At 36.0% G+C, this 19,348-nt stretch overlaps 1 protein-coding gene across 2 annotated transcripts in view; it reads right to left on the bottom strand.

Moving 5' to 3' along the window:
* The window catches only part of dacha (dachshund a), a 182,796-nt gene extending 163,677 nt beyond the window's left edge, over nucleotides 1-19,119 (bottom strand). Inside the window, exon 1 of one of the 2 annotated variants that reach the window (XM_051877524.1) lies at nucleotides 18,439-19,119. In XM_051877524.1, coding sequence (XP_051733484.1) covers nucleotides 18,439-18,929 — 491 coding nt within the window. In that variant the 5' untranslated portion in view covers nucleotides 18,930-19,119. The remainder of the gene's footprint in view (nucleotides 1-18,438) is intronic. The other variant, XM_051877523.1, reaches the window with a different exon arrangement.
* Between the last annotated feature and the right edge of the window lie 229 nt (nucleotides 19,120-19,348).

Below are 19,348 nucleotides of genomic sequence, written 5' to 3'. Positions count from 1 at the left end.
TTCTGCAGATAGATTGAACTGTACAAGACACTGACATACATGCAGTTTCTTCAAAAAATGTAAAAAATAAATAAAAGACCAGCTTATAAAATGATTTTCTACCATTTCCAGTCAGGCAATGGGTGCCAATAAAAGTTTTCTCACTACTGAATCCAGCAAATGAGATGTACACAAAATTGCTGAATTAAAATAAACACTACAATATTGTGTCTACAGAAACAAAAATTTAGAAATTGGCTATGGCTAGACTTTGGAAATTAACAAATATTAGACAATCAATTGGTGTGGGCGATCAGTCATCAATGATAACAGAGCCAGAGGCTAAATATCAAGTGAACTGGTGCTCATTCGAGAGACATAAATTTGAATCTGCCACATAACATTTTCCACTCTCGTTCCTTCCACGATCCTTTACTGAAATCTGTCTACTACTATGAATATAAAAAAAAAAAAAAAGGCGAAACCGTAAAAAGTTAAATTCACAACTTTGAATGGAAACATAGCTAATTGCTCAAAATTGGAATATCACAAAAAAAAAAAAAAACACCTGCAAATAAAGCACCGTTTCCATCCCATGTGTTCAAAAGTACAAAATCGTCACTTCCTGGGAAACTGGCGCAAAATATCTGTAATAAAAATGGAAGTTGCTGCAATCGAGGACGCCACTGTGGCTGTTTTTTCATACATCATAAATGACTTGTGCCTCAGAGCACACAGACAACACACAATTAACGATATCATGCTATCTTGCATTTGGAGGTGGATGTATGGTGTTTGGGAACGCAATCAGGTGAGACAGTTCTGGAAAGGAATTATACCAAATATTTTTCACGACAGACTTTGGCTCAGGCATTTCAGAATGACCAAACCAACATTTGAGATGTTGTGCAATGAAATTGATCCACTGCTTAGTCCAATTATCCAATTACAGTTTTTTTGTAGTGCATCGAGGGATTTATTCGGTAAATGTGTTTCCACCGTAGTTTGTGTTATGCGCATGTCTTCTTACAGAATAAAAAAAATTATCTGCCTCAATTGATCACAGAAGTTTTTATCAAGTACGCCGGCACGCATCCTAAAAGTGAAGCCAAAGCATTTTGATCGCCCTCTGGTGGCTGGCTGCAGTATAGCTCTTAAACCCCGCCCTCTCCATGTAATCAAATGGGACGTGAGCCAAACTAAAAAATCCAATTACACTTCAAATGTTTTTTTCCAAAGCTGGTTTCTGTCAATTTAGGTAGTTCTTACCACCCAGACATATGTTCAAGTGTTCGTTTTCCCAATAAGTTTGATTTTAGTTAGTTATTTGATGCTATAAAAAAAACATAGACCTTCACTCTTTTCCATTGTAGTAAGTGAAAATGCCAGTGTGCCAATATGGCGCTGACATCTTGAGTCTCGAGTCTGCGCATAGTGAACTTGGAGCCAAAATCTGCGCAGTAGTGATCGTGAAGTGGAGCAGACACTCTCGCAGAATCGGTTAATACAGTTTACTGCAGAACAACCCATTATGTCGGTGTGAAATAAACAGTTCTGGAAATGTAGGAATTAAAGTTAAAGCTCCAATCTCCTCCCGAAGATCCAGAAAAAAGTCTGTTGGTGCTTCAGTGACAACTTCACTCAGAGAAGCTGTTAATCTCAGCTGTCAATCATAACATCAAAATCTGCGAACTAACTAACTAAAACCAAACTTATTTAAAGAATGAACACTTGAATAAAAACTGCCTAAAATGACAGAAAAAATTTGACATGTAATTTCATTGTTTAGTTTGTCTCACGTCCCATTACATTACATGGAGAGGGCGGGGTTTATGACCTATACTGCATCCAGCCACCTGGGGGCGATCGAGACTCTTTGGCTTCACTTTTCAGGGCTTGTGTGGCATGCTTGATAAAAAAAAAGGAGTGTAACGTCATGATTGACAGCGGTGCTTGCAGAGCGGGAATGTGGGCGGGACCTTGATGACACGGCTCCACCTCAGGATCACAACTGCCCAGACTCTGGCTCCAAATGATGCATTAGGCAACGACCATTACTGGGATATTTTGGCTTCATTTTTCTACTGTGGAAGGAAGCGAGATGCGCTGTCCATCTTTTTTTTTTTTTTTTTTTTTGTACAGTCTATGGTTTTTATCCACATTTTTAGAAATGATGCGCATCTTGGCGTTTCCATCCAGCATTTTTATGCTATACTATCCCAAAATTTGCATAAAAATAGGTGGATGGAAACATAGCTAATGTTAAAAAAGCTCAAAGTGGTTTGTCCGAATACTCTTCACCATCCTACTTGCTTCAAAGTTTTGTATACATACTGTATTTAAGTAGAATCGTCTGAAACTTTAGCCTTGCTCTGTGCCTTTAGCCACCACAGTGGCATTTTAGTTCAGTTCTCCAGCGTTCCTACTCGTCCCACAGTAGCGTACGGCAGAGGGGAGCGTATGTGTCTCAATCATGGCTCAATTACAGCCTTCTTGCCTCAGTATGAGAGATCTGTTATGAATACACAACCGCCGCCACCAATCACCATAACCACTGCTCTCATTACCATCCCTTTAACCGGAGCGATTATTACCCTTTTATTAATGGAGAGAGAGAGTGAGCTGAGAGGGAGATCGGAGAGAGAGAGAGACGGTGAAAGAGAGAGAGAAAGGAGATACAGCGGCGCACAGTAAACGAGTGTCAGGTTCGGTGCACGCACTGAAAAATTAAACCAATTAGGAGTGCCGTTTGGAGCCCCTCCGTTCGCATTCCTCTCCGAGCCACTGAACAGCTCAGAGGAAAGAGAGACAGAGGGAGAGAGAGATAGAGGGAGGAAAAGAAAGAGCTCGGCACTCTATTCTGTCATGCTCGGCGAAGAGCGGAGAAGAGCGGGAGCGAGAGAGCAAGCGTTGCCGCTGAGAGGCGGATTAAAAGCAATCTATATCCACATAAATCATTGATTAAATGAATCATGAAATTAATATGTAAATTGTGTGTTTAACCTCTATTTATATACCACTGTCTGTCATCGTAGCGTAAATCTAAAACTAATTGCGATTTCTCAGCGAGCCTGGGAAACTGCAAGAGAGAGACAAGGAGTGGAAGGAGGGAGGGAGAGAGAGGTAAAAGTCTGACATATTTATTAACTAAACGTTCAACTACATCAACTTACTCATTAACAGCGATATTAAGGGAGAGTGGTGAGAAAACCACACTGTTTGTGCTGCATCAGCACTCTAGGCATAACAAACATAAGAGAGATTCTTTCAGCACAGAAAGTACAAGAGCAAGTTATATCAGTGCTGTATAATTCATATTATTTGTTCTTAAATGTATAATTTTGATAAAGGGCTGCAACTAACAGCTGTTTTGATAATCAGGTTAAGCAGATTTTTCAATTAATCAACTAAACAATTACAAAAAGTTATTAAAAAGCATGTTATTTTACATCTGGTTATCCTTAAAACATTATGGATCTAGTACTGCAATTAACTACTTTAATAATCACTTGTTCGATTAATCGATTAGCTAATACGGTTAAAAAACAATTTCAATAATTTATGAAAAGCATTTATTTTTCTACATCCAATGTCTTTTAACAAGTGCTACAACAACAAACTCTGAACATTGATTAAGCTGTTGATAATTTGTAATCTGGTGAGTCTTTGAAAACTGATTTATTCAATAATTTGTATAATATAGAATTTACAATAATGTTATTAATCAATTAATATGAATTGCTGAATATGTTTTAATTAATTAATTATTCGGATTAAAAAAGCAAATGTTTAGTTGTTCTTTAAATAATCTTCATTGAGTGCAACTTTTGTTGGATTAAAAAATATTTTAGTATTTTAAAGGGATAGTTCACCCAAAAATTAAAATTCTGTCATCATTTACTCCCCCTCAAGTTGTTCCAAACCTATCTGAATTTCTTTGTACTGCTGAAAACAAAGGAAGATATTTGGAAGAATGTTTGTAACCAAGCAGATCTCACCCCCCATTGACTACCATAGTATTTTTTTCCTACTATGGTAGTCAATGGGGGGGGGCGAGATTTGATTGGTTACAAACATTATAATGATGACAGAATTTTCATTTTTGGGTGAACTATCCCTTTAACCAGTCGTGTTCTCTGTCAAACAACGTGCAAAATAAAAAAAGTATGTACGCAATAAAGTGTGTGCAAAACCAGGTTCAACATATAAGGAGCACAGACCCAACTAATCAATAATATTCTTGTCCACCATTTTCATTATCGATTTCTATTGATCTCATTGATTGGCTGTTGCAGTTTGATATATATCTTATAAACACTGACAGTATCTTAAACATACAAATCAGACGCTAAAACAATACCAAAGCTGAAAACTCAAAAATACTGTAAACATGCTATCTTGATATTTTATGTATCATGCGAGCATCAAACCCGACTGATAACTGCAGATGTGTTTATGTCTGACAGACACATTGTTTTGGGGTCCCACTGGCCGTTCTAGAGGCGGTGAGGTTGTGTGTGTGTGTGTGGGTGGGTGATATAGGTGAGGTGGAGTGATGGGATCGGAGGCCCTTCCTGCCCCGGCTGACATAAACCACACTCTGGACAGTCCAGCCGGCCACAGAGGACCCTGATTTATAGTCAGGCGAAAGCCAGGACAGCCGTGGTGATCTTTCAATAAAACATCAAAAAAAGCTCTGACCCATCCATTACCCATAAGCCCCTGTGGAACAGACGGGTCAGGTGTGCCTGCCATCCCTCACACTGCAATCTCACACTGAGGCACCATGGGAAAAGCCAGGAAGAGTGTGTGTACTGTTGAATTACAGCACAGTGAAACAGATAAGAGAGAGAAAAATAGCAGTAAACTACTATTAGATTCGGCTCAATTAGGGTTAATCTGATCGTAAGCTCAAAATCAAAACATTAGCACTATTTTAACTCTACTTGAGAAAACGGTTAAAATTGCTAATAAACTTCAAAGCAAATGTCATTACAAATGTCAGTACAAAAATTCTCTGCACACACTGGACGTTGTTCATCAAAAACAAGCAGAATAAATATGTACTGTAAATCGACATTAACTGATTCATACGTATTTTGTCCCATTAGATTAAAATGCGAAAATCTGTCACAATGATTTTATCAATGACGCGACGGATCATTTTTTTGTCCAAAGGCCTTAATAATAATAAAAAACAAAGATATGTTATCCAAAGTATGTAAGGTAGTACAACTAGATCTCTTTTATTGAATCCAAAAGGTTTTAATTATATTTTGCTACATATAAAAGGTATTTTAAAGATTTTTAAGTGTCAAAAGGTCATTCGGTTTAACCGTCCAAAGGCCAATACAGCCATTTCATTTGTGATTAAAATATCGTAAAATGTAATAAATGTATATTTTTTTTTTTATTCTGGCATGATTTTATAACATCATATATCAACATAGCTCAAAATGGTATTAAAATTACGTGTAGAAGTCGTTGCTTCGTTATGAGAAAGAATGTCCGGAAAAATAAATTCATTGATGTCATTCGGAGTAACCAATATAAAAGGACCGTTTTGAATCAAGTCATGTGGTCAATATCATGTGACAAGATGTGACATCATTCAGACACCTGCAAAGGACCACATGGTTGTGAAGTAAAGTAACTAACTCTCTTAACTATTTGAAAAATTCATGTTTTCACTTGCTCATACGCATGTCCCGAAACATCAGGTCATTCGGTACAACCGCTATAAAACATGGAAAATGTTGTAATATTTTAAAAACTTGTACTAAATATAAAATGTTTGATTGTCCTTTTGCTAGCTAGCTAGATATCAGCCTGTTTGAAAATATCGTCATTCGGTATAACCAAAAGTGTCATTCGGTAAAACCGAAATTTTGGTTAAACCGAATGACTTTTTTGGTGACACATTTAGTCCATGTTGTAAAAAATGACAAAGCAGTGTTAATTGATTATAAAAACCACATAATCTCATTGTTAACACTTAATATAACTTCAAAACTTATATCTCCATTATGATTTTTTACACTTTTAAAAACCTTATTCGTCAATGACCCTTACTCCAAAATTTCTTCTATTCATATTTAATAAGGCCCAATGCATAGCACACACTTACTCTTTTTTTTATAGCCAAAAATGCTTAGGTTTTACTCAAATAAAATAATTGACATGAATCAATTATTAAAATTGCATGAGACTGTTCATTAAAGCTTTAATATAATTTATAATAACTTAATTATATAATACATCATATTTCTTTTTAGCAGAACTTATATTTGCTGACTTCCATTTATTATAATATGAATTAATTAAACCAATTAAACATTTGTATATACAAAGCAAACTATGAAAGCAAATTTTCTAATTTTCTATGGTGACAAAATAACAGCAGATTATTAATAAACAACATTTAGAATTACTACTTTTCTCACAAAGTTTAAGCTGCCTTTATATTTTAGGAAGGGGGTCCCTGAAAATTAGTTTAACACACACACACACACACACCTATGTCCAGGGACAGTCACACAGACACAAGAAGATGAAAGACAATGTATCCTTCACTTGACAAGAATGCAGCACAAGACGAGCCACACACTTCACCTTTACCCACACACATACACACACACACACACACACACACACTCAGAGCTAGTTTTGATATGTTATCTGATACATGCGCTAAACTGAAGGCAGATCATTGTCAGTGTGTCTTCAAAAGAAAGCAATAAAGCGTCGTGCATGCTCTCCCCCTTGTTTCCCTAATTCACTTCATTTCATTTTAACTATCCGTAACAATCTGGCGAGACATTACCCTGTAATGAAACCACACAGGGCCTGATTGTTTTCATCAAAGGAACCCCCCCCCCCCCCCCAATCTACACATACTCACACACACAAATGACACCCATTGCTACTGACAGACACAATATTTACACTGTTTCAGACATACACAGATGCACAACATCAACCCACCCACCCATCCACACATACAAACACACACACTGACCGCATTGCTACTGATGACACACAAAAAAAAAAAATGTGTGTAACTTTATTGAATCTGTGTTGTGTGGTATGATTAGTAAAAACAATATATGTTGCAACCTTTTTACAATCTATGGGATTGTAAAAGTTGTTATTATTAGGGTGTGGGGTGGGTGTGGTCTTTAGCCATCTCTCTGATTGGATTAGGCGTCTGTGTGAGGCATTTTTAAGACACGGCTATCATAATGGTGAATAAACAAGCACATAACCTGCTTCATAGTGTGGTTCCAATTTACAGTCTATCTGTACACAAGCTTAATATGTTTCCAATCAGGCCCAGGGCCGCTATTAACGGAAAACTATCTTCATACTTATGAGGGCACAGGAAGAAAAAAAAACATGAGAATGGAAAACACATAAACGCAACTGTTATTGAGCATGTCCATGATTCACATTTAGGGCTGTTTGAATCTCTTTCAAACTAAGATACAAATGAAGTGCAATGCAAACCGAAGCAGATTGGATATTTTCTGCCGTCTTTGATGAGGGGAAGGTTGTTCATCTGCTTTAACTCATGTTAAATTGTGATTATTAAACATATTTTCCAAATGTCAATTCTGATTGGATGAATCACATGCACAACAGCCATAAATGCAGACCTGGTGGTAAATATTACATGAAATATTACATTACGCTAATGAGTAATTTTATATTGTGGTAATAACATATATCACCATAGTTGTTTTTGTAAATTAAAAAATTGTAAATATTACATACTATTTACATAGTTTTTTTTTCCCGATAATCGAGTAACTGAAATATTAAAAATATTATAATATAAATGATTACATTAAATATTTAATAATTACATATAAAAATATATTTCATGAAATTTCCACAAAATACCAATTTGACAAAAATAAAACAATAAAAAAATACATATTTTTTAATGATTCTAAATAAATATTAAATATTATTTTATACATTTTTAAAATCACATTAATGTATTATTATATATTAAATATATAATAATTATATTAATTACATATTTATATTCATTGCCATCATATTAAATGTATATTCCACAAAATAAATAAATAAATAAAAATATTTTTAATAAATATAAATATTATTTTATACATTTTTAAAAGCACTTTTTAATGTATTATTATATATTAAATGTTTACTAATTATTATTAATTATAATATTCATTATCCTTATATTAAATGTATATTCCATAAAATTTCCACAAAATACAAATGCCTGGCCTCTTGTGTTATTTTACAAAAAATAACTAATAAATAAAAAAATAAATACACACACACACTATATATATATATATATATATATATATATATATATATATATATATATATATATATATATATATATATATATAGAGAGAGAGAGAGAGGACAGTATATTTACAGTAGGCCAAAGGAAAATCCTGGACCGGTTAAAGGACAGTGCAGAGAATGACAGGAGTCATGTAGCAAGTTACAGGTGGAGGTCACATGATACTTATAAAACATTTGGCAACCACCCTCCATTATAAGGTACCCATATCCTCTGCTTTTGTCTAAAATAATTGCATTTTTTTGTAATATGATCTACATCTCTACGCGTATGATGGGAAGAAAGCATCGCTCCTGGGTGGATTTTAAAAGTTTTATAGGCTTATTCTGCAGACTTCCGGATGGTGGTACGCAGAAGGGTGTGTGTGGGGGGTGGTAATTGGAGCTGGGCCGCCCGGGGCAGATAGAGACAGAATGAATCCCTTACAGATCCGACGAGAGCACCAAACCGGCCATGATGTCACCACATACCCAGGGCTTTTCTTGATTTAACCCAGACACAGAAAGAGACTCACATACACACAAACACTCACCCACACCCTCCCTGACCCTATCTCTCTTTACATTCCACCTTGCTTTCATCTTTATTTCTTCTTTTAATAATCCAGAGCAAAACAGATGTTTCTAAGTTTGACTGCAACTTGACATTAGTATGCCTTCATTCTGTCAAAGCCTTTTTATGTAGTGAAATCACTGGTGATTGACTTGTCAGCACTCACAGAGACCACCATTTAGTGTGTTTACAATTAATTATTATATTCATGGCCTCTTGTGCGTTTTTATACCACAATCAGTAAACCACAAAAAGTCAATGAAGCAATCAATCAATCAAGTTTTTATTATTAAAAAATAACATTTTAAATGTATTATTATATATTAAATATTTATTAATTACATTAAAATTTATATTCCGTGAATTTTCCACAACATACAAATGCCTGGCCTTGTGTTATTTTACATAAATCAAAAAAATATTTTTTTTGTACATTTTTTGAAATCACATTTTAATGTATTATTATATATTAAATATTTATAATTATATTAATTACATAATTATATTCATGGTCTCTTGTGCGTTTTTATACCACCATCTGTAAACCACAAAACGTCAATTAATCCAATCAAATCAAATCAATCAATCAAATCACTCAATAAATCAAATCAATCAAATTATTTTATATTTTTTAAATAAAACGTTGAATGTATTATTATTGATTAAATATTTAATAATTACATTACATTTAAAATAAATATATATATTATTTTATACATTTTTAAAAATCACATTTTAATGTATTATTATATATTTATTATTTAATAATTATATTAATTACATCATTATATTCATTATCATTATATTAAATATATATTCCACAAAATACAAATGCCTGGCCTCGTGTTACTTTACAAAAATAAATAAATAAATATATATTTTATACATTTAAAAAAAAAAAATCATATTTTAATGTATTATTATATTAAGTGTTTAATAATTGTATTAATTATATAATATATTCATTATCATTATATTAAATGTATATTCCACAAAATTCAATATCCTGGCCTCTTGTGTATATTTATCTACAATAAATAAACAAATTATATAAATATGAATGAATAAAGATTATTTTCATACATTTTAAAAATAACATTTAAATGTATAATTATATATTAAATATGCTATATAACCAAATATTTAATATTTAATATTCATTCACAATACTGGAAAATACAGCTATGTAATACAACAGTGGTATACGGTTCAAAACCAGTGCAGATTTGTTTGATGCTTCACTGTCATTCTTGCAAAAAAAAAAAAAAAAGAGAGAGACTAGACAGTACCCCATTTAAATCACCAGATTTCAACAACATCAATATTCAATTCACACTACACCAAATGTACATAAAACACTGCACTGAGTCCTTAGGCTACTATTAATTTCATTTCAAATCTAGGGTCATTTTAAGACAGAGCTGTTCATTTCCAAGCAAGACACCCTTAAGGTAACTAACACGACTGAGAAAAAGTTGTGCTCTTCAGGTGAACCCATCTGCCCAAGCTAGATAGAGGGGGTTAATGCGGCAAATTATGGCCTCCAGATGTGAGAGACAACTGTAAACACTCTTCTAAGCAGGGAAAAGCACGACTTTGTCATTTCCTCAGATCTCCACATCTTTCAAGTCCTTCGAAACGGGATTCCAAGAGTCAGCGAGCAGAGTGTCAAACGCTCACTTGAGCTCGCCTGTCATTACCATAACCTCTCTGTTCCGGCGCGCAAAACGCTTTGTGCAAACGGATCAACAGCTGCTAGCTCGCAGGAACGGGGAAGTGCAGCAGAACATGTCATGAAATATTAATCGGCATAATTGGGATGCTAGTTAGCGCTTCTTTGACCAGCTTTAGTCCCCTCCAGCGCAGCGCACGGCAGCTCCCGCCCTCCACACAAGCTACCGCTTAGTGTCAAACTAAACTATTAAAGTGGCAGAAAAAATGATGAACTCTTGAAAATGGATTAGATGGGGCTTATGTTTAAAATACTTACTAAAACGGCTCTAATCGTCTTCTCGCCGCCAACTTAACAGACAATGGCGGGGCGGAGGGGGGGTACAGAAAACACCAGCTCTTCCGGTACAAACTACTTTGCCGATTTCAGTGTCACATTCAATTTTCTGCTTCCTGCTTCTCCCCGGATCCCCATCCAAAAACAAGCATTTAAAACATCAGTCCTAATTAGATGATTAGTGCTTGGAAGGGCAGGAGATAAGTCATTTGCATAATTCAATCATAAGAGTTAGAGATACATATTTCGATGTTCGTTTGTACAATTATCTCCGCTGTCCTGGGGGCTGTGATACTAATGTGATTAAACAATACTCTTGCACGGGGCCTAGTGTCCTCCATTAAAGCACTGCTAGAGGCAAAGCAAAAATTAATTTTAGGAGACAATCAATTTTATTCTACATGACTGTAATAAATATAGCCCGGCTGCAGATGTGTCATTAAGCTCAGGAGGAGACTTTCCCAAAGTCAAAATGACACTATTCTCTTTCTTTCCTCCCGCCGTAACTGCGGGTCTGCGGACGGTGAGCGGAAAGTGTCATTTTTCCTCTTGTGAGATTCTTGACAGGCCATATCCATCTGTCTGTTTTAACCTCTTATATCTCTCCCCCACGTCGCTGCACATCAGCGAACACCTGCTATTCCTCATCCCTATCGAGACTGTATATTAAGAGCTAACTTCGTAATTGCAGCTTCTAAATGCTCCTCAAACATCGTTTAATGAATGCGGATGTAAATATGTAATTTGTGCAGATTCACATACGTAGCAGCCTCCTTAATTTGTTTTCGTGATTTCCGCGCCCAAAAACGTTCTAGTAGCGCCTTTCCATCACTAATTGACCACATGTGTCTTTGCTTTGCCTCTAATTCATTGGTTACGCATGGGACTAGTTATTAAAGCGCTGTGGCTTGGAACAGGCACCCGCCAACATTAATGAGAACTCGCATGGCCACAAGTTGTTTTCTAAGAGCCCGTCAGCAGTTAAGCGCTCTCTCACGTCTCAAACATGTTCGCAGTAAGACATAGACGGACAGAATAGTCAGTGTGTAAGACCAGCTGTCTGCTTGTCTTCACAAAATATGTTCAACTACCCTATAAATAAAACTATATCTATATACCCATATTACATGGTGGCCCAAAAACAATTTGGACACTTAATCCACAAAAAAAAAAGTTAGAATGTAGCAGTACACAAGTTTTTGCAAAGTGGTATTTATTTTAAATAAATATACTACATTATATATATATATATATATATATATATATATATATATATATATATATATATATATATATATATTATATATTATACATATACACACATATACACATATATATATATATATATATATATATATATATATACATACATACATACACACACACACACAAGTATATTTCTTTAAAATAAATATCAGTATGTATGCGGGTCAATGACGTGACGGGTCATTTTTTTTGTCCAAAGGCCTTAATAATAATAAAAAACAAAGATATGACATCCAAAGTATGTAAGGTAGTACAACTCGATCTCTTTTATTGAATCCAAAAGGTTTTAATTATATTTTGCTACATATAAAGGTATTTTAAAGATTTTGAAGTGTCAAAAGGTCATTCGGTTTAACCGTCCAAAGGCCAATACAGCCATTTCATTTGTGTTTAAAATATCTTAAAATATAATAAATGTATATATTTTTTATTATGGCATGATTTTATAACATCATATATCAACATACTGAAAAATGGTATTAAAATTATGTGTAGAAGTCGTTGCTTCGTTATGAGAAAGAATGTCTGGAAAAATGAATTTCATTGATGTCAGTCGGAGTAACCAATATAAAGCGACCATTTTGGATAAAGTCATGCGGTCAATATCATGTGACAGGATGTGACATCATTCAGACCACATGGTCATGAAGCAAAGTAACTAACTCCCTTTTAACTATTTGAAAAATTCATGTTTTCACTTGCTTGTACGCATGTCCCGAAACATCAGGTCATTCGGTACAACCGCTATAAAACATGGAAAATGCTGTAATATTTCAAAAATTGTACTAAATATAAAATGTTTGATTGTCCTTTTGCTAGCTAGATATCAGCCTGTTAAGCATTGTTTGAAAATATCGTCATTCGGTAAAACCGAAATTTTGGTTAAACCGAATGACTTTTTTGGTGACACATTTTGTCCATCTTGCAAAAAATGACAAAAGCTGTGTTAATTGATTATAAAAACCACATAATCTCATTGTTAATAAAACTTCAAAATTAATTATAATTCATTATGGCTTTTTTACACTTTCAAAAACCTTATTCGTCAATGACCCATGTGTATATAATATAGGTCTATATACAATTATTATATACAGCCCTATTCAATAAAAACAATAATAAAAAAGAAGGCTGCTAGGTTTCAAATCATGACATGCTGTTTAAAAAATGGATATGATATACGAAAGCCGTTAACATAGGCTGCCAACATAAAGACACGCTGAAGCCCCATCTTGATGTTTCAAATTGTCTTAATTCATAATTTACTGAGCAGAAAGAGTAAAGGAAAGGGTGAATCTGCAAAAACAACCACCTCAAAAAAGGTGGATGTATAATTAATGGCTGACATTAAGGTGTGCCGAAGGAAGAGCGACAATCTGAGGAGATTTGATGAGACAGCGGGGTGTCTCGGGTGCCCGGGCCGAGCTGAGCGTCGCAGCCTCGGGCTAAGCCACAGGCGCTGAGCTGCCGTCCATATGGACCGCGCGCGCACACGAAACTGGAAGCTCGCGGTCACGCACCGGAGCGCGCACTCCTGACAGGGGATGTGAAGGTAATTGGGTGTATTAGCAGTACGTGTCTGTCATTGTCCTTGCTTTAAAGTTTCCAGATTTATTTAGTGTTCAGACTTTATGCGCGATTCAAAATCAATCAAAAGATTCAATGAGATACTATTTTAAATTAATCTACAGAACATGCTTCTTAAAGGTGTCAAATCGTGCATTTTAGGGAATCTTTGAAAGGCAGCACTTTGACGCGCGGTGTGATGGTAGCTCGCGCCTGGGGCAAAGATGGGAATTAGACACATTTTAAATTAATGACTAAAAAAAGCAAATCGCTTCAAGAGACGAAAAAAAAATATGACAGGCTTTCGAACAAGTAATGCGTTTTATGATTTAACTTGACAATTCCTGCTAAAGTACGATTGGCATGAGTGCAAGCAGGGATGTTGCTCTCCTTTTTATGATGTTATTCGCATGAAGAAACTCTCTGGTCAGCGGTGCAATAAATATTAGTGAACAAGAGCTTTCTGCACTTTTTTATTTTTGGATGTTCTTGCACTTGGTAGAGAGAAAAAAAACAGTTAAACTAATCTAATCCACCTTTGGAGAGCAAGCACAGATGTTCATCTCTAATGTAATTCCCATTCAATTTCCTAAGTGCAGTCCCCAAGTGCAAACTAGTTTAGTGTTATGTTTAGCTTGCAAATTTCGTTTTAATAAATAATGAATGCATTAAAAACCTGGAGATCAATTGCGAGCTGAGAAATCATAAAAAGCGGGCCGCAAGTGCCGCGTGCGTTTGCTGATTTGGACACTTTCTGTTTCAGTCAAGTTTTACAGATCCCTTTGCATATTTTTAGGTTCTATCTGAAAACCTACTGAGCTCCCTAGCTAGACAGCATAATGAGCTGCTGACTTGGAAGGCGCCGTGCATATACAGGACGCGTTCCTGCGTTCCGTCCTTCTTTAAGAACTCCAGAACCGAGTCTTTTTCAACACCGGCTCCAATTTTTAAATAAATGATTTGTATAACTTTCTGTTCCCTTAAAACGTGGACGAAATGCACATTATAGGTCACTGACAGTGTAGTCCGATTCCTGATCAATTGATTCTGATGAGTCGGTTCTTTTTAGTGAATCAAAAACCTAGAGCGCAACCAGTGTCCTGTTCCTGAACGAATGACTCTATGAGTCGGTTCTTTTTAGTGCATCAATGCACACTTTAAAATGAATCAAAAACACTTATGAATCAGTCCCAACGGAAAGAATTGACAGGTTAATTCATCATGTCCAACTCAAAATTAAGTTAATATAGATAATCTGTGAGTTCTGTTGTAATCAATGATATAGGATTCATTTTTGTTCATTAATACTTTTACTTAAAACGTGCTTTAGCTAGCCTATTCAAAATATCTAGGACAAATTAGTATGTCAACTTTAAAAAGTCAGTGTAAAGACTTTTTAAAACTGTCTTTACACCTTTTGCAATAATCTCTCATTTATTATCTGTTTTGTTTGAACTGTGATATGATCTCATTATTTGACTGCTGAAGACAATAAGAGTTGCATTTCTTTCTTCCAAATATGTATTCTTTAACAGTAAAAGAATCATGGAATAATGGAACTGTTAAGGAATCATTAAGAGGAAACAGAATCAGTATTGCAAAATTCCTTAAGATTCCCATTCCTATCTGTGTTGTTGGTACACAAGCATGAGACGAATGCCTTTGGCCCCTGCGTCGCATCTTGTGCTATAAGCGTTTGTCCTGTGACCCGTTTAATTTCGTTGCTCTCTGTCTGGCTGTTTTGAATACTAAAATACGTCCTAAATAGGCAGTTCACTACAGATTTTGAGACACAGAGATCACCTGGCTGCGTGGTGATCATCCTCGCTCGTTTCGCCGTGGCTGTCCCGTACAAACTGATGCAAAAGACACCCATTTGTCCCAGCTTAGCCCTTCTCCCACTGAGCTCGCGTGTGCTGAAGGAGGAGAGGAGAGAGAGAGAGAGAGAGGGAGAGGAGGCGAGGGGCCAGCACGCACATTAGTTTCAGCCATCTGGTAGTGGGACGGTGGATGATGTTTAAATCTGACTATAAAAGCGATGCTTGCGAAGGTGAACTGTAAAGCAACGATGCCGAGGAGCAAATTCAATTTCAGGGGGGCCCATTGCTCGGGCAATTTCATTATCCGACCGTATGCTGCAATCTGACAAGAAGAGTGAAAAGCGCAGTGTTCCGCACCTCGTTCTCTTATTGTCCATTTTGCCTGGACTCAAAATTAAACAAAATAATGTTGTAAAACGGTCTCTCCCCCACTCGCTTCCTCCTCGCTCTCATTTTCTAATTAGATGTGCACGGCAGATTGATTCAGAACTGCGCAAAGCCCAATAAAGTGACGGGGGATTCTTCTGGAGGTTGTGCTGGGGATGTTAAAAGGTTAATTACCGAACCTTGCCCAGAATGGCCATCTGGATATGAGCGCTCTCTCTCTCTCTCCCTTAAACACACATGTGCATCTCCACACACACACACTCACTCACTGTGCAAAGGTGCAATTTAAGACCACGTTCCTGAACCTACTCCAACCAGTTTTCAATACCTGACCTTTTACCTGTGAGAAAGCAAGAAATGGAAATAGAAAATACTAGACCAGATGCAAAGCACAAAAAAAAAATATTTTCATGATTTGTTCAAGTTAGATAATTAATGTGGTTCAGATAACATAATATTTTGAGTTTCTGTTGATTAAACCAGTCGCTTTCATAAATCAAATTTTTAATTTCAATGAACTCAAAATTAAGATAACTTACTTTAAGTTAAACCAACAATTCTTTTTTTACAGTGTGAAGATTACATACAGTACAATGTACAAAAAATTGATTTTCATGATGTGTTATCAGAACATTTTTTCTTTTGTCAAATCAACTTAGATAATTAATGTGGTTCAGATGACATAATATTTTGAGTTTCTGTTGATTAAATCAATCGCCTTCATTGTATTAACTCAAATTTTTAATTTCAATGAACTCAAAATTTTAAGGCAACCAGGTAACTTACTTTTTTTTTTTTAAGTTAAACCAACAATTCTTTTTTTTACAGTGTAGTTGCAGACAAGCCTGAACTTTTAGACTTTAAAGAAAACTTTTAATTTATATATTACGCAATATTAAATATAATATAATTATTAATGTATTAATTTGATTAAATACATAAGACCATTGATTTGTAGATTATTTTTAAGTGCTTTTACAGGTCAATTTAAGGCAAGTGTATTTCTAAACGGAGGACTTTTTTTTTTTTTATACACAACACTGTGACTGTCATTCCGCTAAAAGCGAAGATGCTACAACATATAATTAGAGACTTTTTCCTTTGGATGATAAAGGTCTTTATAGGTGTACTGCTCCCTTGAGTCCCACCACACCAGTCACATACACACACACACACACAAGCTGATATTGCTAGAGGAGCCTGAGAACACTAATGCATCTGTCATGATAACAAGCTAAGAATAACATCTCCACACCAAACAGAGCCACAGATCCAGGAGAGGTGATTCATTGATTTATGCAACATGGCCCAGCACCTCGTCCCAATGAGACGTGGGACATCATCCAGACAAATGGAGTATCAAACAAGAATTCCAGATCTGGCCCTAGATGTGACATGGGTCAAAAGCGCATTAAATGATATCGATGTCTATTCATGTAAGCCTGAGTCTGGAGCAAATAACAGAAGAAAGTGAAATGCAACCGAAGTATGACCCCTAGTCCAAAGAGCTGTCATTGTTTAAGGAAGAATAAAAGGGAAAATGTCAAATATCAGAAGCCTAAAAGTTTCTAAATACTTAAAATTATCATTAAAGTTTAAAGAGTAAATGTAGGATTTAACAAAAAGTCTCAATGAAGACTAAATCCAGCAGCTCCAGGAAAAAGTTAACTTATAAATATTATAAAGACAAAAAGTACAAATACATGCTGGAGTTTTTTTTTTTAAATTAATCTTTGCTTAACTTAAATCCTTGCAAGTTCACTAATTTAACAGTATTAAAATGTGCCTCCAACCAAATAGATTTTATTAAAAAGCATATAAAATACTATTAAATTTGCTATTCATTTTATACATAGGCCTTGAAAGTTCATATAAGAATCCTATTATTGTTTTTAGTTTATTTGAATCGTTTAGATAATAAAATGATCATGTTTGCGCTGTAATAAACATGTTTGTACAAGAGTCTCGTAAAAAAAAAAGCGGATCGAGTCAGCGAGGAAAATTAATTTTTGAACATGATTTTAGAGAAAGCTGTTCATTTTACGATTTTAGTATTATTATTGTATTCTCCTCAGGACAGTTTTTTGCTTTGAAACGAACAAGAGGTCAAAACTGCAGGTGGTTTGGCAGAAAGAAAAACTGACTGGAACTAATTTTAGACTAAAGTTTGATTTTGGATTTTTTAGTGTTTTGAAAAGCACTTTATAATAACTTTAATAGGTCATTACAGTTTAAAACATTATTCATTTATATTAAAGGTAACTAATTAACGTATTTTAGATCATGCATTAAAATAAAAATGTCATAAACGTAAAAATGCCCACATATATTCATATGTATATGTGCATTAAATCATTTTTGTTAATGACTTAATGAAAGTTATCATAAAGTGGTAGCAACTTTGCCAAGTACGACAACTCTGCAAGCTCTGAATGAAGTTGAAAAGAACGTCAGATTCCACTGCAGCTCAGTGTAAATGTGAGATGTATATGTGATTTAAGTCTTGCCTGGCATTGGTGCAGTCGTTATAGAGCGCCTCGAAGTCTTTTCGGGTGATGAGTTTGCACCGGTTCACGCCCGGCTGAATGGCCCCGAGTCCGCGCAGGATCCGCACCTGCTCCACCGTGCACACCACCGGACATATATCCAGCCGCTTCAGCTTGGTGTAGACGGTGTGCAGTCCGCCGACCAGGTGCTTCAGGAACAGGTCGAACACCTGCGGGAGACAGATGAGCTCCTGACCGTCCACGGTGAACGAGGCCACTTTCACCCCGTGCACCTCCACCATCTTACACTCGTTATTATGGACACCGCCGGGTCCGTTCCCGTTAGTGCTGCCGCCGCCACCGGTGCCGGTGATGAAAGAGTTGATCATGCTGCTGGTCAGTCGCGGGGACTCGGCCGGGCTGGAGTACAGAGAGTCGGGACGGAACAGGCTGCTCGCGCCCCCGGGAGTGGAGGTCGGTGAAAGCACCGGAGGAGTTGCTGATACGGCCATAGTTTATGCGAAGTTTACTCCTTTCCGTACTTTTGAGTCAAGCACACCTTTGCTAGCTCCTCGCACTGTTTCGCGGCTTTCACTCGGTGTTTCTCATGCGTCTCCGGTAGCCACTGCTGATAGTCGGTAATGTGCAACTACCTTCCTCGCGAGTGAGATGGATAGAAGTGTATCGCACTCAGCGATTCAATTAGCCAGCCCACTACAGGCCGGAGTGACAGCTCTTTCAGCCAATAAGGAGCGCGATGGCACACGCCTTCAAATATCATTGGCTATCTACCAGTTATGGGCGGGGACTTGTGTTCTCACTATCAAAAGCGAATACATACAACTTTTTAGATCGCTGTTAGACAGATGGTATATATTTCATCAGAGTTTTTAGCTTTTAACGATCATTTTGGTGAATGTACATCCGTTAA

This window comes from Ctenopharyngodon idella, chromosome 21 (assembly GCF_019924925.1).
Source record: "Ctenopharyngodon idella isolate HZGC_01 chromosome 21, HZGC01, whole genome shotgun sequence".
NCBI lineage: Eukaryota > Metazoa > Chordata > Actinopteri > Cypriniformes > Xenocyprididae > Ctenopharyngodon > Ctenopharyngodon idella.
Note: the sequence above shows the minus strand (reverse complement) of the source record. Positions and strands in the feature narration are given on the sequence as shown.